The 27448-nt window shown below is 26.3% G+C and overlaps 4 protein-coding genes across 7 annotated transcripts in view; 3 read left to right on the top strand and 1 right to left on the bottom strand.

Annotated features, from left to right (window-relative positions):
• The first annotated feature begins 460 nt into the window (after positions 1–460).
• On the top strand, positions 461–4396 carry LOC107070897 (Flavin-containing monooxygenase 1). Of its 3 annotated transcripts, none has more exons than XM_015329448.2 (8): positions 461–602; positions 1201–1411; positions 1741–1879; positions 1958–2219; positions 2299–2402; positions 2535–2622; positions 2693–2856; positions 2932–4396. In XM_015329448.2, the coding sequence occupies exons 2-8, from the start codon at positions 1218–1220 to the stop codon at positions 3238–3240; spliced, it is 1260 nt and encodes a 419-aa protein (XP_015184934.2). In that variant the 5' UTR covers positions 461–602; positions 1201–1217; the 3' UTR covers positions 3241–4396. The 3 variants fall into 3 exon arrangements, with proteins under 3 accessions (XP_015184934.2, XP_089035780.1, XP_015184933.2); XM_015329447.2 differs by having other exon boundaries at positions 543–675; XM_089179654.1 differs by having other exon boundaries at positions 539–1411.
• On the bottom strand, positions 3369–6716 carry Sar1 (Secretion-associated Ras-related 1). The gene is made up of 6 exons (XM_015329459.2): positions 6559–6716; positions 5999–6093; positions 5754–5873; positions 5603–5668; positions 5270–5505; positions 3369–5045 (listed from the first exon to the last, which is right to left on the bottom strand). The coding sequence occupies exons 2-6, from the start codon at positions 6039–6041 to the stop codon at positions 4929–4931; spliced, it is 582 nt and encodes a 193-aa protein (XP_015184945.1). The 5' UTR covers positions 6042–6093; positions 6559–6716; the 3' UTR covers positions 3369–4928.
• Positions 6717–7467: 751 nt separating this feature from the next.
• Positions 7468–9515, top strand: mRpL1 (mitochondrial ribosomal protein L1). The gene is made up of 8 exons (XM_015329457.2): positions 7468–7570; positions 7864–8053; positions 8145–8349; positions 8434–8613; positions 8694–8808; positions 8884–9002; positions 9089–9186; positions 9272–9515. Exons 1-8 carry the CDS (start codon positions 7552–7554, stop codon positions 9420–9422), a joined length of 1077 nt encoding a protein of 358 aa, XP_015184943.1. The 5' UTR covers positions 7468–7551; the 3' UTR covers positions 9423–9515.
• Positions 9516–9657: 142 nt separating this feature from the next.
• Cad99C (cadherin 99C) overlaps positions 9658–27448 on the top strand; it is a 115357-nt gene continuing 97566 nt past the window's right edge. Inside the window, exons 1-2 of one of the 2 annotated variants that reach the window (XM_089179649.1) lie at positions 9658–11437; positions 16338–18336. In XM_089179649.1, the coding sequence (XP_089035775.1) occupies positions 18289–18336 (48 nt within the window). In that variant the 5' untranslated portion in view covers positions 9658–11437; positions 16338–18288. The remainder of the gene's footprint in view (positions 11438–16337; positions 18337–27448) is intronic. The other variant, XM_089179650.1, reaches the window with a different exon arrangement.

Raw genomic sequence — 27448 nt, 5'->3', positions numbered from 1 at the left:
TTATATATAATTATTATATTATTGTTAACGATTATTTATATAAACTATATGCCTATTATTATTATTATTATTATTTATAGATCAAATTAATTGCATTTTACAATGCTCTCTTTAGAATTGTTCTTTAATTTTGTAATACAAAATTATAACAATTTATGCACATTTTTCAAATCAATATAATAAATGAAGAAATAAATAAATAAATAAATTCACAATTCAAATGAAGAAAAATTGAGAAAGAATTAAACACAATATGGAAGATCGAAGGTCAGAATTGAGATTACTAGCAATTCTTATATCAAAAATCATCAGTGTTTCTCTCTTTTATGGTAAACACGTCGACCTCGTTATCAATATCAGTTTTATTTTTTTTTTTTTTAAGATATACTTCCACTTTCTGTACAATGAGTTTGACTAGAGAATGTTTCTTTCATCGTGCTTACTTATTCAGCTTTAGACCTTTCGATACGAGTGTCAAGTGTTTCACGAATTTCAAAAAATTTCTATTTCAAACAAATTCATTTATTATATATTATAAGTAATATAATATATATATATATTTATTTATTTATAGTGTAAACATAAAGATTTTTTTTATGCACGTACGTATGTATTTATTTCTATTCGGCGTTCTATTTTACTAGTGCAAAAAAATTAGGAAAAGAAAAGAAAAAGGTAAATATTTGCCTTTCATTCGCAAAGTATCTGTGCTATCTACCTTTCACATTTCTTTAATCAGTTCCTTGTCGAACAGTCTGTCTTGCAAATCGAGTTATATTTATTATTTTATATTATATATCTTGTTCATTTGACAAATTTAATTATTTCATATATTTAATATTAATTTATAAATCAAATATTATATATATATATATATTGCATAAGTGCAAGTGATTTGCACGGTACTTTATTTCATTCGATTGATAATAATCTGGCATTAAATTTAAAAAAAAAACAAAAAGAAATTTTCTCTTTTTCTACAGAACTTAAAAATATTCTGGAAAAGTTATTAATGATATGAATATAATATAGAAAAGTTTTCATGAAATTTCATTATGTAAATTTTGGTTTATTTTCGATTTACACGGTACTTTGAAAAATTGATTTTCCATGTAAATCGGAAGATAGATAGATTGATATTATACTTAGTTTGCAAAACGTTAAAATATTGCAACATTATAATTTGAAATTTGTAAACAGATTAATTCATTCCAAGGATGAAATTTGCGATAATCGGTGCAGGATCGGCAGGTTTAGCTGCTCTACGACATTTCACTTCCGGTAATTACGAAGATGAAGTTGTTTGCTATGAGAAAACTGAAGAAATCGGTGGTACTTGGGTTTACAGAGAAGAAACCGGTTTGGATCGATACAATTTACCGATTCATACCAGCATGTATAAAAGTTTAAGGTAAACATTTGATGCTATAGAAAAAAATCATGAAAATTGTTGTGAATAATTTGTAATATTAATTTATAGGATAATTGTACTTTATATAAAACGTCTGTTTCTTCTTTAAAAATTTGTACACACTATCAAAAATATTAATACATAATTTTTTATAACAGATATTAAAAAGAAAAATTCACTGGAAGCATATTTGTTTCCAAGTATTAATACCGATTGTTTTCTGTAAAAAAAAAAAAGCGCATTATTTTCGATAATTTAAATTATTTATTTACTGTAAAATAAAATACAGTTATCCTAAAAACCAACATGATCGAAATATTTCAATTTAGGACGAATTTGCCGAAAGAAGTAATGGGGTTTCCTGATTTTCCGATACCAGATCGAACAGAGAGTTATTTAACACGCAATGAAATACTTAATTTTCTTAATTCTTATTGCGATCATTTTAAATTAAGACAATACATTCGCGTAAGTAAAATAATTGTGACAAAGATATTTCATTAAAAATGAAAACAAAATAACAAATTATTCGAATTATTTTTTCAGTTTCTTCATAACGTCGAATATGTAGAACCGATCTCGGGTGATCGTAAATGGTCGATCAAGGTCAAAGATTTAAAGAATAATATTGTTCAAAGTGAGACATTCGATGCAGTTATGGTTTGCAATGGTCATTATTTCGAACCTTTTATACCGAATTTAAAAGGAAAAGATATTTTTCAAGGAAATCAACTGCACAGTCATGATTACAGAGTACCAACCATTTTTAATGATAAAACTGTCGTTGTAATTGGTGCTGGTCCTTCTGGTAAATTAATATTTAATTTTTAAATATAATTAACTTTGATTTTGTTTAATCAGTTATACTTTTTGTTTTTGTTTTAAAGGCATGGATTTAGCACTTGAAATATCAACGAAAGCAAAACGCGTAATTTTAAGTCATCATTCAAAAGATACGATACTAACTCAATTTCCCGATAACGTGGTTCAGGTAATTTTTAATTAATTGTTTAAATAATTTTCTAAAATTGATATATACATACATACACACACACACGCACACACATTATATTCTACAATGAAATATTTTCTAATTTTGTTATTGTTCTTTTGTTAACGTTAGAAAACAGACGTCGTAGAATTGACCGAACACGATGCAATTTTTAAAGATGGTAGTAAAGAAATTGTCGACGTTATATTCTATTGTACAGGTAAGTAATGTTTATAATGAATGAAATAAATTATTAATTCGTATATCATTTTTAAATTCATTTTTTATAGGATACAAATACAGTTTTCCATTTCTTTCGGAAAAATGTGGAGTTCGGGTTGATTCCAATATGGTAACTCCACTTTGGAAACATCTTGTTTCTATTGAAAATCCTACTCTTGCTATCGTAGGATTACCATTTTATGTTTGTGCATTTAGTATGTTCGATTTGCAGGTATGTATTATTTAATTATTATTAATTACATAAATATATAATTTACAATGAAATTTGTATATAAAAAAAAAAAAGGTACGATTTCTTCAACGTTTTTGGCACGGAGAGAAAACATTTCCAGAGAAGACAAAAATGTTGGAAGAAGAATCGAAGGAATTGGAAAAGCGTATTAAAAATGGATTAAATAAAAAACATTTTCATCAGATGGGAGTTGATCAAGGTCAATATTACGATGATTTGGCAAATACAGCTGGTATAACTCCGTTACCACCGGTGTTGACAAAATTGCATAATGAAAGTAGTAAACGGTTTTTGGATGATTTAGTGCATTACCGAGAAGATAGATACAAAATTATTGACGATTATAATTTCGTACAACTTTAAAGATATATTTTATAAAATAGGAAAAAGAAACACGATTATATATATATAATTAATTAGAAAAGAAAAGATATAGAGAAAAAAAAGATGAAATAATTAAACGATAAAGGTTCATACACAGATCTAAACTGTATGTTATAAACAATATGTTTTATTAGTGTAAAATGAAGACGAAAACATTATAAGTACTTATAACTACACAGTACCAATACATAAAAAATCTTTTCTCGTAATGTTTCCATGAATTTTTGATTTCTAGCAGGGCTTCTCAAAGCGTGATTCGCGAATCCCCATACAGGGTTGTAGAAAATTTAGCAAAACTAAAAAAAGTTGGTACACTTTTGTTTGTCTTTTAATAATACGTGGTAAAATTATCTTTCTACGTATACCAAAAAATTGTTCTTTTCGAATAAGTTGTTATTTATGATTTTATTATAGGCAAATGTTTTAAATTCGGGGAAAATATTTGCTCGATTAAATGGGATGGTGTTGTATAACAAAAACAATTTGAGAAACCTTGATTTATAGAACTTGAAAAGATTTATTACAAGGTATCGGATATTAAATCCGATTTTTGATTTTAAAATGAAATCGCGTTTTTATTTTTTATGCGGTAGTTGTTTTCTTTTTTCCCCTTGCCCCCCCCTGGCCCCCGCCCCCATTACCTGCATATACAAAAATAAATTACAAATTAACAATCGAACGTTTTAAACGTCTAAATATTGTTTCTTTTTATTTCGATGAGATTTCAAATAAATGATCAATCATTTTGGAATAGCGACCAAAAAGAAGCAACGTTACATAACATGTACAATGTGACAAGAAAAATAATATTCCTGTATTTTTTTTTTTACATTTCACAGTTTAAAATTCACAGCACGCGATATACATATTCTGCACATTTTTCTTTTTCTTTTTTTTTTTTTAATTAAATAATTTTCCCTCAAACGCGCGTTTCATATTTTCATTAAAATGTGAAACTAACATAAGACTAAAACTAAAAGGGTGTGGGTTGGGAGATGCCTGTTACCAAATTAATAAAAAAAATCAAGTAACAGTGATGAAAGAAGCACAAGATTAATAGATAATAAAAAAAGAAAACAAGCTTCCCGATTTAAATAATATAAATTGTATCTTAATATTTATATATATATATATATATATAAAGAAAATAATTTCAACCAAAAAATTTAATTTAAATACCACAACGTCGTAACAATAGAATGAAGAAAAAAATTTGCAAGAAGACTTTGCAATTACAATATTGATTATTTTTATTTATCAAAATTGTTCAGATTGATGTTCAGCATGTTCATGGATCTAATAATATATTAATTGAATAATGAATAAATCAAGAAATTTGTATGGAATTAAAACATCTCTTGCCAAGACGTAAATTAAAGAACATATACGTCACCCATACGATATTATTATATCAAAGAAATCAGTCCTATCGCGATTGCTCGTTACATTAAGTTTTCCAAGAATAATTCGTCTTTTCTTTCTTATGTGCACTGTCTTGGATCTGTTACTGCAGTTTGTAGCATTAAACATATTCCTTTCCCACTGTTTAGTATGTTTAAGGATAATGTACCTATTGTTATTACGAATACCTTTATCCACAATTAAACAGAGGAAAGGGAAATGAGTTAAACTGCTAGGAATCAGAATGTTTCGATTATTATGTGCATTCAGTCAATATACTCAGCGAGCCAACGGAAGCCTTCGCCGTAACCTTGCTTTTTTAACACAGAGCACATAAATAATTCCAATGGACGTCCGGGTATTTCACTACGTGGAATCTTACCCTGAAACATTAATATTTAATTATTATAAATAAATATTCGTAGCAACCAAATTAACCCCTATGCTATAACAACGTGTTGTAAGACTTTTAGCAAATCTTATGGGCAAAATATAAGAAGCATAAGTTTTATTTGCAAATACTTGTAAATGGTATGCAACTCAACGTACTAAATCATAGCACAAGGGATTAAATAAACATATTATATTAGAATTACGTTTATAATACCTTGCCAGTAGTTTGACCATAAAGATTAAAGAAATTTCTAAGTTCATCTTCTGATGCAGCATCCAGCCTATCAATTTTGTTACCCAATACAAGAACTGGACAAGCACTGAGTTGTTCATCGGTTAAGAGTGCATCAAGTTCAGCTTTTGATTCTGCTAATCTAGATTTATCACTTGCATCTACGAGAAATACTATGGCATCTACTGCTGGGAAATAGTCTTTCCATACTCTGCGAGCTGTACAAATGATCATTTCTTAGATTATTTATTCCACATAAAAATATTATATAAGAGAAGAACTATAGTCATGTTTGGAAGTAAAAGAAAGACGTGCCTTGAGTGTGTCCTCCTAAATCAAAAGTAGTGAACCTCATGTTGCCGATGGACAACTCTTCAGATGCTGAAAAATAAACAAAAAATTTATTAAAAAACAAAGATCACACTTTGATGAATATAATCAAATGAATAATTGTCAAATAAATTACTTGGATGCAGTGTAGGTACATGTTGAGCTAAACGATCATCTTTAAGCATGTGTAACAATGTAGTTTTGCCTGCATTGTCCAGACCAAGAAACAGAAGTTTGCCACTTTTCTTCCATAGCCCTAAAACAAATATTTGTTTATAGATTACAAATGAAATTACAATTACAGAAGAAGAATTAATTGTATGAAATATTTCTTTAAATGAAGAAAACAAATTTAAATGTCATTTAAAATAATCCACTTACCGAGATAACTTAAAACTCCTGCGAACCAGTCCCACAGAAACATATTTGTGTGCTAGTTAGTATTACTTTGACTATACCTTGAATAACGAATGACTCTGCAACAAAGGAAGATAACAAGACACAATTCTATATGTACATAATCGACGTAGTATGACGTTTATTGTGAGCATTTTTTTTGTAAATATCATGCAACCTTGATTGAAAAAAGAAGTTAAAAAGAGAGATATGAAAGATCGATTAAATCTCAAATTTTAATAGAAACAGACAAAAAAAAATAACATAGATTTATTCTACAAATGATTTATCAATTAAAGAGTAATCAAGATAATGTTGATTAACAAAGAATTACTCGAGACAATGATAAAACATTTACTATGCAATACAGAGTAAGTGCATGTTGAATTAAAGTCTCTTTGACAATATAACACACTCTCTCGATCATTATTCTTTAACACACACCACTGTGATTTTTAAGGAGAAAACATTAGACAAATTGAAAGTAAAAATGCATATTTATAATATGACACTAATTAATTGATATTTTGATAAATTGGACGTACCAAATATATGAAAAAAAGGGATGAAAATGTTTCTTTTAGACAGTGAAAAATGCTATTCCTCTCACTGGATATGTAGCTCGATCGAGCCTAGTTGGCTGGCAGTTGGCACGGGTGACGTCTACTTCCGGTAGCCATCTTTATTCGAATAATGCTGTATCATAAGCGCGGTTCCTAAGGTCAGTTATTCTAATTTTATTCGCTTATTGAATCTTAATTTAGTATTAAGCTTCCTACTATTCTCTCGATTTTATATTTATATTATTTACCCGGTTAAAATTGTTATTCAACTTATTAGAAAATTACATTTAATATTTTCGTGCGAATGATAATGCATTCGTTTAAATATTATACATAATGGTAACTCGATGTATCAAATTGATGTAAAATTTTATTTAAACATTTTATTAAATATCAATCTCAATATTGTATTAAAAAAAATAATAGAAACAATAACAAATGTATTTAGTTCGAATGATTTGTTTTAACTTTCAATCTGTTGAATTTCAACGTGTATATATTTCGTTTTTATTTAATTATTGACACATTATCTTTTTGAACTTTTTTTATACAATTATTTACATTTTTAAATTACACGTTTACTTTCAGTAATGATAATTATCGATATCGAATTAATGAATTACAGATAAATAAAAACATTCATTCATTTATTTCAATTTAAAATCTAATTTAAACGAGAACAAACAAATATCATTCTATTGAATAATTCGTCAATGATTTTGTATTAAATGTCTACAAAGATAGATTTGTCATTGATTTTAATTGTCAAAATTTGTCAGTAGATAACGCTTTGATATTCGTAAATCTTTAAGCACGTTATCATTCTTATTATATGTAATTTAAGTAATTTAAAATGGCGCTTATATATTTGTAGATGATTTTAATTGTCCAAATGTGCCAACAGATGGCGCTTCGATAATCGCGAATCTTTAACCACGTTATCATTCTTATCATATGTGATCTAAGTTATTTAAAATGGCGCTTATGTTTGTTGGTAAGATTTTTATATTTAGTTTTTTATTAATTAAAATAATTCATTTTTTAAATGAAAAAGTGTTTATTCTTTGCGCTATTTATTCATATTTATTGGTTATATTAATATTTAGTGGTAACATTGTGCATTGTTATAAATTATCACATATGATTTTTTGATCATACATGAATTGTATAATGATATTTTTTGACAACATTATAAAAGACATTTGTTTAATTGACATTTGTTTAATTCAATGTCTTAATAATTCTTATAATTATTTATTCATATATATGTGTTTTTTATATATGCAGGAAGATTATTAAATAATCTTTGCACGACGTCGAAACATAACCTAGGAGTTACTAGTCAATTAATTATCCAAACACGTGATTATGCTGCAAGAAAAGGTACAAGAGCAAGACGAGATGCCAAAAAAATCAAAAAGAAAATAGAAAAGATTGAAAAAATTGGATTCATTGATAAATTGCTGCAAGCAGAAAAGTGAGGTTACTTCTTTTCATTGAAATTAAACTGTCAATGTAAATACACAAATGTTAATTGCAATGTATTTAATTTTCATAATTATTTCTAGAAAATCAACTACAGTAGTTAAAAGAAAAAGATTCACGCCAATAAATAAACCAGGCCCGATTGATAATGTATGGTTATTTAGGTCTCATCCACCTAAAATTTATTCTATCGAAGAAGCAGTGCAGTGTCATCGTGAAACGCATCATCCAACTATGTTAAATTGTCCTGATTCTAAAGTCATTGCCAAATTCGACATTAGTTTACTGGTAAATGATGAAAAGTTGTAATATTTGATACAATAATAGATGTCATTTTATTAATGATTTTAATTATATGCAAATCTATTTTAGGGTGAGAAAAAGGGAAAGTTTATAGAGGCTTTTAGTCGTATCATAGACTATCCTTATAATATTGAACACAATGAAAACAGAACGATATTAGCTTTCTGTGCAAAAGATTCTTTAGTACAGGAAGTTTTGAAGGCAGGTGCTACTTTAGCAGGTGGAAAAGATCTTATAAAATCCATTAAGGTAATAACACATTAAATTATATTTATTTCTATTAATTTATATTTATTTTTTATTTCATAAATTAATTATTTATCATTTAGGGAGGTGACGTATCTTTAAGCGAATTTCAATACTGTGCAGCGCATCCAGATATTTTACCGGATTTATTATTAATTAGAGGTTTAATGAAAAAAAAATTTCCAACGACTAAAAGAGGTTTGTATTTATATTTTTAAAAATGAAAAAATATATATTAGATGACTCATAAAATTTTATTATATTTTTATTCAGGTACTCTGACTCCTGATCTTGAAGGTTTAGTAAAGAAATTTGTTCGTGGTACTAAGTATGATGCTATACCTGACAAATTTGAAAAAGAATATGGTATAATCCAATGTCCCATTGGAACGGTAAGTTTAACACAATTTATTATAATTTAATAATAATAATAATAATAATAATAACAATTTTGTATAAATAATTTCATTTGTTTTAGCTTGATATGGATAGCAAGCATTTGGAAGAAAATTTTGCAGCTCTTGTTAGAGACATTCATTCCGTTAAACCTAAAAAACAGACTGCAATTATTATAAGGTATTTTGATATTTAATCAACACACATTATTTTTAAATGAATCCTTAAACAATCTAATTAATAATGACGAATTTATTTATGTTAGAGGATGCTTGATCAGTCCACCAGGGAAGGAATATTTCAGTGTAGATGTTAATCAATATTTGCCACAAGAAACCATTGTGAAGGATCCTGTCAATGAAGAATTGTTGGAAGAAGAAGATGATTTATCGGATGCTGTTATACCGTCCCATTAATTATAGAACCTTAAGCATAAGTTTAAACACAAGGTGAACTTTTATTATTTAGTTTTAACAATTTGGAAAATCGGAAAGAGAATGTTAATAATATTCGACGTTTAATAGTTATTTTTTCTCCATGCTTAACGAAAAAAAAAAAAAAAAATAACCAAAAATCATTCCTAGATGATTTTCCTCAGATATCCTAAAAAGTAAGAATTTAGAAAAAGAATGGATAAAAAAAAAGGATCAGAGTAGGGGTGTTGGTGGTGGTGTTGGTGGTGGTGTATCGAATAGTACATTCAACAATCCTATAACACGGTATATAAATTCTTTTCAAATCGTATCTAAACCTTATTTAAACGAAACATTCCTGTTATACGAGGAATTGTTCAAGGTATAATATGAAATTTATGTTATATGAAGGGCTGTCGCAATTTTCGTATCGTGTTTTCAGAATATTGTGTTATAAGAAAGAAGTTGAGCGCAGTATAAGGTGAACGCGCGAAAATGATGACGGGTTGGTGAGATGGTAGTGGTGGTGGTGGTGGTGGTGGTGGTGGTGGTGGTGGTGGTTGGTAGTGTAGCGGAGTAGAAGGATGAGGAAAAGGAAGAGAAGGAAGGAGAAGTAGGGAGGAAGATCGTGCGAGAAACCGGCGGCTAAGACGGGGCGGCAAGTCGAAGGAAAAAGGAACGGAGAACGGTGCGCCTTGTTGGCGGTGATGGTGACGAAGAGGGGGAGTAAAGAAAGAGGGAGGAGGAGGAGGAGGAGGAGGTTGTTGTGGAGGAGGGGGAGCCAACTCGGCTACCTGCCGGTCGAGAGAGCTCAGTCGGTGTCCGCCAGGTTGAAAATCCGCCGCTTCTTCTCCTCCTTGTTCCTTTGCTATCTCGCACGTGATACTTTTTTTAAGGTTTTTTTTTTTCTTTTTTCTTACGATTCTTAAAGAGAAAAAAAAAAAAGAAAAGAAATAGAAAAGTTTTTAAGGACAAAAAGTATTCGCGTATTGTTTGTACAGGTAGTTCATTTAAATTCATTTGGGAGGATAGACAAAAAATTTGGCGCGCGCGCGCAAAAAGAAAAAAAAAGGATCCTTTAAGGAGGGTTCGGGGAAGGAATATAAAGTTTTGTATCATCAACAAGTATACGTTTCCATTTAATAGTGTGTACGTGCGTTCTCTTCTCAATTTCTGTGCGTGCACGCATTTATCGTCGTCGTCGTCATCGTCGTCAGCGTTTGTGCGCGTATGTCGGATGTGTGTATGTGTGCGTGTGCGTGCGGTGCGTACGTTGTTGTTGTGCGTGTTGTGTTTGTCCTCTCCCCCCGTTGTACCTTCTCACGAACGCTCTAATGAAAAGGATGCGCCGCGTATGACGAGTTGGGTTTATTTTTTCTTTACGTACAACTGATTTTTAATTTATTTATATTTGCTTGTTTGTATTTCATTGTTGTTGTTGTTGTTGTTTTTTCTTTTTTCAAATCTTACAAGAATTGTGTTTATACGTTTTACTCACATAATACGTGAGTTTTTTTCTTACAATTAATTTTTTTTTGATTATTTATATTTTTCAATTAAAATAAGTGCACGCGGGTGAAAATTCACGCAGGCGCGTTTAGTATTTAAACCTCGCGCACGCGTTATACTACAATCGGAGTTTGTGTTTACTACTGTTACGTGTTACTCACCGGTGATGATATCATTCATCTTCCGTGTAAACAACTAAACACGACAACTTTACTACGAGGAAGAAGAAGAAGAAGAAAAACAAGAAGAAGAAGACAAAGAAGAAGAAGAAGAAGAAGAAGAATAGTAGTAATAGAAGTAGAAAAGGAATAGGAGTTGGATTTAACTTTTTTTTCTTTTTCTCTTAAAAGAAAGTCAACGAAATTACTACGGAGAGAGAGAGAGAGAGAGAGACATGCACGATTTATTCAACGGTGTTGTTAGACACTAGCCCATTCGACGACGATATAGGAGCAGTAAAGAACAAAAAAAAAAGGAGAAAAAAAACACACACACAAATATTCAACATGGTAAGCATGAGAAAAATATAAAATCTCCTTTTCTTCCACTCCCCCTCTCCATCCTTTTCTCTTTCTTACGTATATAAACATTATTTATATTTAAATCATAAATTTAGATATACATATATACATATTTAAATTGAAAGTCAACGAACGAGGAAAAGTATAAGTTTAGCACGTTTATTGTTTGCGAAATGCAACAGTAACAGCACCAGCACCAGAACCAGCAACAACAGCAGCAGATGCAGATGCAGTACCAGCAGCAGATGCAGTTTATTTTGGTTACAAAAAAGTCGAATTTAAATCAACTATTCTAGCGAACGACAATCGTACACAAGGGAGGATACTCCACTAGGGGTTTCTTTGGATGAATAAAATAATATCAAAGAAAAGAACAAAGTTAGAGAAAGAGAAAGATATAAGTAAATGTGTAGGTTTGTCTTTGTCGATGGTGTGTGTGTGTGTGTGGTGGACTCTATATTTAGATGCACTAGGTCGACACACCAGCACAAATATCCGATGTTCATGAGCAAGAAACTAGTCGAATAGGCTCTCTCTCTCTTTTTCTCTCTTGGCTCTCCCCAACGAGATTTCTCGCGGTATATCGCTTCCCTCCTGGCGCTATCTTTGCTTTCAATTTGCTCTTTCCGTACCATTACTCCCACTCGAAATGTTACAAACCAATGTTCAATTTAAATGCGTTAACGTTCGTCCTGACGTATATTAAAGTTTCGTTTGAAACGAAAAACAAAACAACAAAAAAATGACAGATAAAATAAAACGGGGCGTGGGGGGGGGAAGGAAGGAAGGAAGGAAGGAGGGTTCGATTAATATTCTATTAATGTTTATATTAAAAGGTTGAATTGATGATTTTTTTATTTGTTTGTTTGATATTGATTTTATTCGTATCAAATGTAAATTTCAATTTCAAGTGATCAATGTATATGAGACAGAGAGCCACGATTGCAAAGAAACCTGTTGGAGGAATAGATTTGTCTCTAATTGGAGAAATAATTAATTAATTATTATTAGAATTGAGATAAATCTAGCGTAGTCAAGCAAGTAGCTCGTTTAAACGAGATAACTTTTGCTTTCACTTGCTCTTTTTTTTTTTTTTTTAAATGATCTTTTTTTTTTCAGTAGCTACTTTTATTTAAGATAGATGTTATATATATATATATATATATATATATATATATATATATATATATTATTATGTGTGTGTGCTCATAATTATAAAAGTATTTTAAGAAAATAATATATTTAATATAAGTATAAAGTAATTGTAAATGTTATATATTTGTTATTACGAGATATTTATTAAAGGATTGCATTTGAATACTAAATAATTTCTATATATAATATTAAAATAACAAACACTATCTTTAACTATATGAATATAATTAAATATAATTATAGATATAATTATAAATATAATTATAATATAAAATGAAAATTTATATATATTTAATATTATAATATTAATAATAATATTTATATTCAATATAATTAATATATAAGTTAATTATATTAATTATATATATATATATATATATATATATATATATATATATATATATATATATATATGATATAATTATATATTTAATATAATATATTAGTTATATATAATAATAAATAATATAATAAATATAATAAATAATAAATAAATAATATATAATTAATATATAATTAATTATAATATATTATTTATTTAATATATTAATTAATACATATATATAATAATTATATATTTATAATATAATATTATATTAAAATTTATATATATAAATATTATTATAAAAACTGTATATAAATATTATTATAAAAATATTATGTTATTGAATTAATTTAATTGAAAATAATGTACCATGTAAAATAACTGATAAACTAGTTTGTTTTTTTTTACATTTTATCTTATATTGGATCACTTTCATCAATTATGAGTGCACATATAAATCTATCCAGAGTTTACGTAAAATAGATCATACTTTCGTGTTTTGTTATTTTTTTTTGTTATTTAACTTGATGGAAAGAGGAGGAAGAGAAGGAGGAGGAGGAGGAGAAGGAGGAGGAGAAAGAGAGAAGTCACGAAACGATTCGGTCATGCGTGCAGATAGACCGGCGACCGATAAAACTCGAGTTCTGTTTGCTTCGACTTTAGAACGGGTGAAGGCAAACGATAGCTCGAGGGCTAACGTGTCTCGGTACGACTGTCCTGTCGTTTCCTTTTCCCTCTCTCTCTCTCTCTCTCTCTCTTTCTCTCTTTCTTTTTTTCTCTTTTTCTATCTCTCTCTTTTTCTTACATGCCAATCGGGAACTCTAATTGCGATCGAAACGAACGAGCAAAGGAACGTTAAGAAAAGAAAAAAGAAAAGGATTTGAATCCCCTTCTTAGATTTTACTTTGAAAAGTTGCATGAAATTTGCCAGCACTGTGGTTTAACACGTAACAGATCTAACGAAATAGATTTCTGAGAATATTTTATATTTTTTTTATTCCACCTATGGGAGTAACTGTATATTATGTTTAATTATTCGATTATCTCGGATTTCGTCTATCTTCCAGTATTTTTTTTTTTATTCGCAGTATTTGATCGCGTTGAATCAAAGAAAACAAAATTGATTAGTTATATTTACTAGATATTATATATTTATATTATAAATTATATTATATTTATTATAAATATAATATAATTTATTATTATTATATAATATATTTATTATTATAAAAACAATATATTATATTTATTAATATTATTATAATTTATATTATATTTATATATTGATATTATATATTTATAATATCTAGTAAATTTAAAATTGATATTTTTATATTTATAAAATTATATATAAATAAAAATATAATATATATAATATATAAAATAAATATAATATATATAATAAAAATATTTTATATTTTAATAATTATAATAATATTAAATATAATATAAATAAATTTTATAATAATACATATAAATAAATAAATATATATATATTATATATATATTAATATAATATATTTTAATTAATACTTATAACATATAAACAATATATTTACTAGATCTTATATTTATTAGATAAATATAAGATAGAATATTATAAAAATAATTTTAATATTAAATTGATAAATTTCATGCAATTGTTTGTACATATAACAAAATACAAGTATTAAATTGCGATACCTAAACGATAGATACAATATACCAAATTTTACGTTAGAAAATCTTTTAAATTAAAAATCAAATCTTCAAAAACAAACAAACAAACAAACAAAAGAAAAGTTAATCAAATATACTATTACTATTTGACTAAACTTTTGAGTATCAAATCAATTCAGGTGTTCCCACGTAATTTTGATTATAAAATATATTGACACGTTGTTTCTTATTTTTTTTCTGTTTATTTTAATTTCATTTTTTGAAATGTTACAAAATAAGATAACAGAGTTTCGTGTCTCATCCAGTTGGTTAACGAAGCTACTACAATCGAAGTATCTGTACATGTAATAGTAGTAGTAGTAGATACTTGTAGTTTTACGATAGTCATTTCAAATGCAAAAAAATGGATGGTTGAGGGTTTAGGGGGGTTGAGGGAGGATGGAGGATGGAGGATGGTGTAGTCTGGTCTTTCGCATCAATGGCCGCGTTCGCTCGTTAATCGTTCGGTTTTACTGGCCGATGATCGAGTACCTAATTAACTATATTCATTCACGATATACTCTTGGTTGTTTTTTTTCTCAATGATGCCTCTGGCCGACACGAAGCAGACAATTATATCGTTAAATAGTTGGATAACGCGATATAACATGCATAGGGCATAACGTTTGTCTCATTTCTAACTCTATATCAAATATTTTTTATCCCCGTTTACTTGTAAGTTTATAAATATCGTGTACTTGTTTTTAAATAATTCTAGTGATATACAGTGTACCAGTACATCACATTCTAGTGATATACGGTGTAACAGTAATTGGTACACACCAATGGTATAAATTACAAACGATAATATAATATAATAAATAATAGAATAAACACATAGAAAGTAATTTTATATGAAAAATTATATCAAAAAATGTTTTCATCAAATTTGTTGGATATGTTTAAGGGTGTTTGTTATTTTTTTTGTTTTGTGGAAAATTGTTAATGATACTTTTGATAATTATTTAATAGTAAAATTCACACGAAATTATACATATATATATATATATATATATATATATATATATATATATATATATATATATATATTATATTTTATAAATATGTATAATATTATAAAAAATATATATTAAATATTATTAAATATTTAATATAATATATATAATATAATATATAATATAATATATATAATATAATGACTATAATATAATATAATATAATATATATAATATAATGACTATAATATAATATAATATAATATATATAATATATAATATATAATATATAATATATAATATATAATATATAATATAATATAATATATAATATAATATATAATATAATATAATATATAATATAATATATAATATAATATAATATATATAATATAATATCTATAATATAATATAATATATATAATATAATATAATATATATATATAATATAATATCTATAATATAATATAATATAATATATATAATATAATATCTATAATATAATATAATATAATATATATAATATAATATATATAATATATATAATATTTTTATTTTTATGTATTATTATATTATTATATATTACATTATTGTATTATTATATTATTATATATATTATATTATATTATATATTATTAAATATTATTTTTTTATTATATATTATTTTATTTATATCTAACAAATATGATATTATATTAATTAATTAATTTGTTAAATTTGTTATACGTTGAATAATTTTCGTGTTCGTTTATAGTTGTTACAGAACACTCTGTATATATATATATACTTACTGTAAATCGAGTAGCTGCCCGAGGTGGCGAACGAACTATGATAATTACTAGCTCGAGCCGATGCTTGATCGTCTGTCAATGTAACTATTAGTCATAAACTATAAACTCTAGGAGAGAGATAGGAGTTTATAGAGAACACCTGGATTATTTAACATCGTGAAGATCATCTTTTAAACGACGTGGTGCTTTTAATAAAGGATTTACAGATTATGCTAACAAACGATTGTAAATTTGCACACGCATTTTATACGATATGATCTTTTTCCCCTTTTACTTTTTTTTTTTACTTTTTTACTTTTAACTTTCAACTATTAATCATCGTTTATATAAACGAACAATATAATAAATATCAAGAAATACCTGAATTATTAAGTCAAGTCATAAGTAACTTTCGTAGAATCTATTTTTTGTATTTACCTACTATAAGTCACCGAAACAAACGGATTTTCGATATCACTGTGTAGATATCACTGTATAGATATCACTGTATAGATATCACTCATTCAGTTAGTCTTCTGTCAAAATTTTTGATGTAATCAATGTTACATTTAACCATTTTTCTTAACCACTGAAATGGGATAGTAGTAAAAAGTACATATTTGATATGTAATGCTTTAGGAATTGAAACAATGCAATTAGCACTAAAGTGGCAATTGAAAAAATATGCAGCGTGTACAGTGCAGGACTGATAACTGATAGGGCAGTCAGAAATTGATTTGTAAAATTCCATTTTGGAGATACGATCTTAAAAGATGAACCGAGTGCAACGACGTATTTTCGACTTTGATGAACGAACCTTTTCAAGGTAATATTGAGAGCAAAATCCAATAGATAGATACGTTGAACAATTGCAAAGAGTGCAAAAAAAAAAAAACAAAAAACAAAAAAACACTCCATGAAAAGTGTCTTGCATTTATCAGTCGCAGAAACGCCATTCTTTGTCTCATAAAAAAAAAAAACGGACAGTTATTTATGACTCGATTCTAATATTTTATCAATAGAAGATATTGAAAGTAATTGAAAATTGTGAATTTATTTACAATGATTACGAATTAACGATGAAAAATGAACGATTCAATTTCAATATTTGTATACACACGTATTTTTGTAAGTAGAACGACACAACCGTTACTACTACATACAATTTGTTTTTTTTCTTCTTCTTCTTCTTCTGCTTCTTCTTCTTCTTCTTGAAGAAAGGTGTAGTTCAATTGTAAATCCTTTGTTTTACTTTCGTTAATGGATTTACCGTGTGCTTGGTATATCCGTTAAGTCAGCGTTTAAAAAAAAAAAAAAAAAAGAAAAAAACGTATCCTCTCATGTTTTTCAATTACTTCTTTTTCTCAAGAACAAAGTAAGAAAAGTAAAAAAAAAGGATAGACAAATAATTTCACACTGGACCAATTTCATTATTTTATCATAGATTTGACTTGTTGTACAGTAAAAAAAAAAAAAAAAAACAAACAAACATACGTAAAAGTTCAAAACTTGTACCCGTACCCGTGTGTACAGCAGTTTTTTTCTTTTTTTTTTTTTTGTTCTTTTTATTACAAGTAAACGTTTTACGTTTTACGCGAGAATAAAACTCGTAAAACCGAACCCGTTATCTTCTTCTTACTTTTTTTTCTTTTTTTTTTCTTTTTGTAACCAGGTTGTGTGTCGTCGACATTAATCGTTTGCGTTTCGTTCTCATCTTCAAACGAGTCGGATTCCTTTTTTTTTCCCCTCCTTCGGTGTTTATTTCTTTGAATAAATATATATATATATATATAGATATATAAACTTGCGCAACGGTGAATACCGATATTTTTCCACAACGTCATCGTTATGCAAGAAGACACCAGTAAAGTTTCCTCGAGAGTATTCCGAAGTACACGTGAATTTAAGCGGAACACGTAAGAAACACATACGGTGATGATGGTGGTGGTGATGGTGGTGATGGTTCTTCTCGACAACTTAAAGGTAATCGTAATTGCAGAGTAGTAGTAGTAGTAGTAGTAGTAGTAGTAGTAGTAGTAGTAGTAGTAGTAGATGTTCGTTGCGGTTAGCAATCCTGACGAATGATTCCAAGAGAAGACACGCGAGAAATGAACACGACCTGGATAAAATCTAGTCTAACATCTGAAAAATATTTTCTTGAAATAACAACAGCATTTTTATTGTATTTTTTTTATTTATTTTTTTTTTTTTTTTATATATTAGTCATAGACATTTTTGTATTTTTAATCATGTCAGAAGATAGTTTCAATCACGATCTTTCATCTTGACGTAAGCTGATGAGTAATTATCGATGAGTAATTCGTCAATTTCAACATTTTCATTGAAAATCTAATATTTTATTGGCAATGTAATATATACTAAGTAATTATTATATTAATTATGATAGTAAAAATAAGTGAAAATCATTAGAAACAATTATTGATTATTATTTGTTACGAATTTTCTTTTATTTTGTAAAACCGATAAATGAGTGTTTAGGGGATTATCTGTTGATTTAAATAAATCTTTAAATGAATTATTTACAAAAGAAAAAAGAAAGAAGAAAGAAGCAAAAGAAGAAGACAGCAACAACATTGAATTATTTATGTACCAATAATAATAAATTCCATTCACCTTTATTATTTCATTCTTGTAATAGGAAGTAAGAATAAGAATAAGAATAAGAAGAAGAAGAAAAGAATTGTTATAGTTAATTAGGCGTAGGTAGACGATAAAATATAGGATGATATATCTTGCACAGCCAAAGGGTCTTCTCATTATTTACAATAGTATGTATAAATATCATAGTGATCCGTATAACGTGTGTACATATATTTATGTATCTAATTTATATATTGGTACAACTTGTGCAGTATTTTAATTAACACATGGTATTGTATAATTTTAGGATACTAAGAAAATTTGTTAGTAAGTTTAAAAAGAGTAGGATAATAAGGACAAATATATTTACAGTAATATGTATAATAGTGTATAAAATATCATAGTGATTGGTACCATATGTTTATATATACTTATGTATCTAATTTATATGTTGTACAACTTGTGCAGTATTTTAATTAACACATAGTATTGTATAATTTTAGGATACTAAGAAAATTTGTTAGTAAGTTTAAAAAGAGTAGGATAATAAGGACAAATATATGTACAGTAATATGTATAATAGTGTATAAAATATCATAGTGATTGGTACTATATGTTTATATATACTTATGTATCTAATTTATATGTTGTACAACTTGTGCAGTATTTTAATTAACACATAGTATTGTATAATTTTAGGATACTAAGAAAATTTGTTAGTAAGTTTAAAAAGAGTACGATAATAAGGACAAATATATGTACAGTAATATGTATAATAGTATATAAAATATCATAGTGATTGGTACCATATGTTTATATATAATTATGTATCTAATTTATATGTTGTACAACTTGTACAGTATTAATTATACATATAAGTATAATTTTAGGATATTAAGAAAATTTGTTAGTAAGTTTAAAAAGAGTAGGATAATAAGGATATATAAGGATATATAAATATATTTACAGTAGTATGTATAATAGTATATAAAATATCATAGTGATTCGTTTCATGTGTGTACATTGGTACATATTTATACCATACATATACATACAGATACATATTTATGTATCTAATTTATATGTTGTACAATTTGTACAGTATTAATTATACATATAAGTATAATTTTAGGATATTAAGAAAATTTGTTAGTAAGTGTTTGAAAAGAGTAGTATAATAAGGGCAAATGTATATGTACAGTTAGACGAATCGTATTCGGTTAACCGATGAAGAGGAGCCAAAGAATGAGCGCGCGCGCGTGTTCCTTCTCTGACATGAGAAAATAAGAAGAAGAAGAAGAAGAAGAATAAAAATAAAAAGAAAAGAGAAGAGGAACACTGAAAGGAGGCCACAGACGACCCAACACCACCGTCACCGTCACCGTCACCGTTATATTGGCGCCCACGGTTGAAGCACCTCGAACTCGGCTCGATTTACGACTAGTTTCCTGCAACTTGGTACGCGCTATGCAATTCGACGTTAGGTTTGACCTATGCCATCCACCTGTTCACGTTAGTAAAGTTAGCCGACCTGCACGTTAACTTGCCAACAGTTAGACTAGTTGGAATCATGTAGATCGAATGGTTTTCTAAGTTAGATAAGTTCTTTTTTTTCTTTTTAAGGATTATTGAAAGTTTATTGAAAGTTTATTGAAGTGGTGTTGTATAGTAAGAGGATTCAATTGGTATTCATATTTTTTGAATAGGATATTATTATTATTATTATTATTTATTAAAGTAATGTATATAGTAAGATGAAATTGGTATTTTATTTTTGAGTAGGATTATATTCGGTTTATTGGATTTTTTAACAATTTATTATTTATATGTTGGTTAGTTTGTTAGGATTATTTTATTGAAAGTAATGTAAAATATTTATTTATTTTTTTATTTTTTTTTTAATAGTTAGATTAGAATTATATAATTGGTGTTTCATTTATGAGTAGGTTTAGTAGTTAATTGGATTTTTTTAAATTTATTATTCATATGTTGGTTAATTTGTAATGATTATTTTATTTAAGGTAATGTAAAATATTTATTTTTGTTTTTTGTATTAGTTAGATTAGAATTATATAATATTGGTGTTTTATTTTTTGAATAGTAGATTATTTGGTTTATTGGATTTTTTTTTTAAATTTATTATTCAGTATGTATTTTATTTAAAGTAATTGAAAATACTTATTTTTATTTTCTTTAATAGTTAGATTAGAATTATATAATTGATGTTTCATTTTGTGAGTAGGTTTAGTAGTTTATTGAATTTTTAAAAATTTATTATTCATATGTTGGTTAATTTGTAAAGATTATTTTATTTAAGTGAATGTAAAATATTTATTTTTGTTTTTTGTATTAGTTAGATTAGAATTATATAATATTGGTGTTTTATTTATAAGTAGGATTAGTAGTTTATTGGATTATTCATATGTTGATTAATTTGTTAGGATTATTTTATTGAAAGTAATGTAAAATATTTATTTTTGTATTCTTTAATAGTTAGATTAGAATTATATAATTGTAGTGTTCCATTTTTGCATAACACATTTACTATGCAAACCCAGTTACTATGATATTCATACTATGATATTCATATATATGATAGTCATCAAAACGACAGGGATTTATTTGAAACGTTTACTAAAGATGGAAAAAGTATCGATTATCAATCTTTTAATCCAAGTTGATATTTTAATCGTTTTTTTTTTTTTTTGATCGAATAGAAAGACTTTTCTTTTCAACAATACAAAACGATTATATATATATACTATGAAATACATTGATCTAATGTAAGATTATAGTTAAGTATGATTATAAGACCGGAAAGAAAAAAAAAAACTTCTTCTTTCAACTTTCTCGTGGCCTCCCCGGTGTACAACACGTTTTACTACTACGTTTGCTTTTTTTTACCGGTGTGTAAGTAAGTAAGTAAGTAAGTAAGTAAATAAGTAAGTTTTATACTTCCTTACAGGAAAAAGAGAATTCTAGCTAGGACAAGCCGTAAATATTACAGTTGTCTTCTGAAACACGTTTCCGCGATTATACACGCTTGATCCTACTACCTTCACGAAGTTTTAATCCTTGTTCTTTTTTTTTTTTTTTGAAGTTTTAAAGTTTTTTTTTACAGAGTAGATTTTTGTATCAGGTAAACAATATTACTGACATTTTATTTAACACACGTTGTATTTTTTGTTTGTTCTTCATCCTAGATATTTGGGTTTGTTTGTTTTTTATTTCTTTTTTGTATTTTTTTTTTTTTTTTTTACGTTGGATTACAACAACGAATTACAGTAAATTTTTGTATTAGGTAAACAATATTATTGAAATTTTATTTAATACGCGTTTGTCAATTTTATTTAACACACGTTGTATTTTTTTTGTTCTTAAATTTCATCCTAGATTTTTATGTTTGTTTGTTTTTTATTTTATTTTTTGTATTTTTTTTTTCACGTTGGATTACAACAACGAATTACAGTAAATTTTTGTATTAGGTAAACAATATTATAGAAATTTGATTTAACACGCGTTTGTCAATTTTATTTAACACACGTTGTATTTTTTTTTATTCTTAAATTTCATCCTAGATTTTTATGTTTGTTTGTTTTTTATTTTATTTTTTGTATTTTTTTTTTCACGTTGGATTACAACAACGAATTACAGTAAAATTTTCTATTAGGTAAACAATATTATAGAAATTTGATTTAACACGCGTTTGTCAATTTTATTTAACCCACGTTGTATTTTTTTTGTTCTTAAATTTCATCCTAGATTTTTATGTTTGTTTGTTTTTTATTTCTTTTTTGTATTTTTATTTTTTTTTTCGCGTTGGTTTACAACACCGAATTACAGTAAAATTTTCTATTAGGTAAACAATAGTATAGAAATTTTATTTAACACGCGTTTGCCAATTTTATGTAACATACGTTGTATATTTTTATTATTTTTCTTTTCTTTTTGTTAAATTTCATCCTAGTTAAACTTATATAAATAATCGATCATCATATTTTTACATTTGTTTGTTTATTCTTTTTCTTTTCGTATTTTTATTTCACGTTGGATTACAACACCAAATTACAGTAAAATTTTCTATTAGGTAAACAATATTATAGAAATTTGATTTAACACGCGTTTGCCAATTTTATTTAACATACGTTGTATATTTTTATTATTTTTATTTTCTTTTTGTTTAATTTCATCCTAGTTAAATTTATATAAATAATCGATCTTGTGTCGAAAACAATAAAAAACAATCGAACTTTCTTGTGTATTGATTTTTGTCTCTGAATATCTTTTGAACGCTTAATTTAATCGCCAAAACATAAGACACCATTTTTATAGAGCAGTTAATTTCCTACAAAAATTTCTATTGTGCACTTTTTAATAGTCATTTATTGTTGAGTTATAAAATTCATAAACAAAAGTGATTTCATTTGTCTAAAAATCATCAAATTTCAATCTTCAATATCATTCAAATGGTGAGGTTTACGGAAAAAATATAAGATACCTTTTTTGTAGAGCATTAAATTTCCTACAAAATTTGTCTAGAACATTTTTCTGTACAATCAATAAATAATGAGGTATGAATTTTAATCTATTAGACTGAAAAAAAAAAAAATAAAAAAACTGCGATGCGAAGGATCTTTCTATTAAAATTAAGAGTTCATATTTGGTGAAAATTCTTTTAAGGTGTCTAAAAACCCATTTTTCCGTGGCACTTGAAAAAAAAAAAATACTTAAAAAGTAATATTTTTAAAGTATAAAAGTAGTAGTAAAAAAAAAGTATAAGTAAACCAAAAAAAAGAATGTTTATAAAATAAAGTAATATTTCGTTTACTTATGTGTTTAGTTTATAAATATAGATTAGAAAAAAAATAACTTCTTCACATTGAAATGAAAGAAAAATTTGAACGACTTTATATTATTATATATTATAATACTTTTGAATACAAATCCTTATATGTATGTGTGTATCTATATAAAGATTGGTTGGTTACTGACCGTGCCCACTGAAGAGTAGCAAGTCTTCTCGAAGCAGGTAGTAGCGCCAGGTGCAGGACACGAATAAAAGGATAAGAAAGGAAGAAAGGAAGAAAGGTAGGATGGGAAAAAGAAGAATAAGAATAAGAAGAATAAGAATAAGAAGAAGAATCGGAAAGTATAAGTCGGTCTGACGGTCAGGCGTGAAGGGAACAACTTGCTAACACGAAATTCCCACAGTTTCTTTGAAAGTACGGTTTAGGTTAGCCATACAAATTGTTTTTTTTTTTTCATTCTTTAAAATCTTTTTTATAACCTGCCACACCTGCCTAACGTCACACCCTAATATATATATATATTTTTATTTATTTATTTATTTTACAAGATGATGATGATGATGATGATGAGAATAAAACTCATGGTATTTGAATGGTGGATGATAATTGTAATGATTCAAATTAAACATTAATAATTATTTGAAAATCCCATGTCTCGTTCGTATTTATAAATTACAAATAAAATTGTTGCTTTTTTTTTCTTTCTTTTATTATTTAGCGGCGAGGGGCGAGGGGGGAGGGGGGAGGGGGAGGGGGAAAGAAAAAAAAAATAGAAAAATAATAGAAATGAGAGAATTTTTATTTTGTGGGACTAATTATTATTACAGTAATGTTACAGTAGTATGTTAAAGTCGAGCATATAAGCGTGTCTGGTGGTAGGTTCTTCAGGTTCAGGTGTGGCTTCGTGCACTTAAGGTTCAAGAAAGATATATATCTTCTTCTGTATAATCCGACCTCGGTTTCGTATTTCCTACCATGGTCACCCAGATGTGTTTCAAGTAAACTAAGTGTATGGGTTTGTACGTATATATACGTAAGTTGTATAGAAAAAAATGATTATCCGCATCGAGTGTCTCTTGGGACTATCAAATAACTATTATTATTATTATTATTATTATTATTACGTAAAATAAGAAAGTTCCTTTCTATGTTTTTTTTTTTTCTTTTATATGTATAATATAATATTTTCTATGTTTGTAAGAAAAAAATATTTTTTTGTATGTTAATTTTATTTTTTTCAAATTTCATCTTTTCTTTCCTCGTTGTTTTTATTTTTCATTTTTTTTTTATTGTAATTGTTATTAAGTTTCGTATTTGTAATTTTAGTTTGTAAGAAGAAATTTGATTTGTAATTTTATTTTTTAAATTTATTCTTTATTTTCTTTTGTTTTTTATTTTTACTTTTTTACAGTAATTGTTATTAAGTTTTGTATTTGTAATTTTGGGTTTGTAAGATGAAATTTGGTTTGTAATTTTATTTTTTAATTTTAATTTTTCTTTGTATTTTTTTTTTCTTTTTATTTTTTACTGTAATTGTTATTAAGTTTCGTATTTGTAATTTTGGTTTATAAGAAAAATAGTTTTTTATATAAATTTCATTTTTTAAATCGAATCTTTTTCTTTCTATTTTTTTTTCTTATTTTTATTTTTTTTTACTATAATTGTTATTAAGTTTTATATTTGTAATTTTGGTTTGTAGGAAAAATAGTTTTATATATATAAATTTTATTTTTTAAATCTAATCTTTTTTTTCCCCTGTGTTTTATTTTTATTTTTTATTGTAATTGTTATTAAGTTTCGTATTTGTAATTTTGGTTTATAAGAAAAATAGTTTTTTATATAAATGTTATTTTTTAATCTATAATTTTTCTTTCTATTTTTATTTTTTACTATAATTGTTATTAAGTTTTGTATTTGTAATTTTGGTTTATAGGAAAAATAGTTTTTTTATATAAATTTCATTTGTTAAATCGAATCTTTTTCTTTCTATTTTTTTTTCTTATTTTTATTTTTTTTTACTATAATTGTTATTAAGTTTTGTATTTTTTTATTTTAATTTGTAAAAAAAATAGTTTTGCATATAAATTATATTTTTTTAATCTAATTCTCTTCTTTTTATGTTCTTTCTATTTTTTTCTTTATTGGTAATCGTTTTACCAAAGATTAAAAAAATATTATTAATCGTATGCAAAATTAACTCAAACTAATAATTTTTAAATACATATATATATAATTAATTACTTTTCTTTTGTTCATTATCATTTTCTAAATCCTAGATAATAAAATAATGTCTATAAATTTAAAAAAAAAAATAATGATATCAATCGATATAAACTTAACTAAAATATTCATATTTACATTTTGTATCTTTAAACCTCTGATGCAATACGAGAAGGTTATTTATAAGGGTGTGGCTAAGGTGGTATGCTTTACAGATCAACTAGAAGAATACTAAATGGGTATATTAGAATGATACTTATAATAAGACATTAAACCTCAACTAATAAAATTCATTTCCATAAGATTTAAGAGTTCATTAAAAATGATGATGTGATGCCTCATAATTTATTCATTCATTTTTTCTTTTTCTGTATCGTGACTCGCGCATACCTACCTAAACATATACACATACATATACATACATACATATATATATATATATATATATATTTGAACATTGTTTATATTCGTGGCATGTAAAATGAAGTCTTCACAATTCGTTTCAGCGTTTTAAATGACTATAGTTCCCAGTGTGAATATGGTCAAAAACATTTCGAAATAATTTCATTCCATGTGTTTTCAAAACATAACCCCTATAAAACGAGATAATCTTTCGTTATAGGGGTTATGTTTTAAAAGACAAGAAAAGTAGAATAATAAAAACAAAAGAAAAAAAAAACAGATTCATTCCGAGAGATGCGACAAGAAAGAAAACACACGGGGAGTGTAAATTATTTACCTAGTCATTATTGAAGTACACAAACCTTCTTAAAAGGTACCAAACCGGTAGAATCTTTAAATTGATTTGCGGTTTACAAGTCGTTACGGTTCTCTTAACGAACTCTCTTTTTTTTCTCTCTCTCTCTCTCTCTCTTTCTCTCTTCTCTTCTCTCACGCCGTCTTCTCATTAACGTTAATAATACTAAACTCTACTCAACCAATCCACCCCTATTTTCTTCTTATTCTCTCCTTCTCTTCATTTAAAATACGTTTAACCGTTTTTAGTATAGTACCGTGAACGCATATAAGCGCCCAATGAAAGTAATCCTTGTTAATTTAAGAAAGCATATTCCAATTGTGGGTTTATCAATTTTTATCAATCCCATAGTAATAGTTTAAGATTATTTTATTATTAATTTTTTTTATTAAACGCATTAGAGAGAGTACAGAATATTAAGATAAAAAAAAAATGAAATATTATTATTTTATTCTTTTGCAAATTTTGCAATTATTTTAAGCACGTATTTTTATCTTTAAATATTATTATTAATTAAAGTATTATTTTTTTTAAATATTTAATAATAAAAGAATTATTATAAAGTATTATATTAAATATTTTCTATTTAAATATTTATTAAATTTATAACTTATAATACTATTATATAGTATTTAATAATGCTATTAATATTTAATTTCAATTATTATATTAGTTAATTTATTAATACTACTATATAGTATTATTAAGA

The sequence above is a fragment of the Polistes dominula genome, unplaced genomic scaffold (genome assembly GCF_049000335.1).
Source record: "Polistes dominula isolate Pdom_NZ unplaced genomic scaffold, Pdom_raw_medaka contig_27, whole genome shotgun sequence".
Lineage (NCBI taxonomy): Eukaryota > Metazoa > Arthropoda > Insecta > Hymenoptera > Vespidae > Polistes > Polistes dominula.
This window is presented reverse-complemented; position numbering and strand designations above follow the sequence as displayed.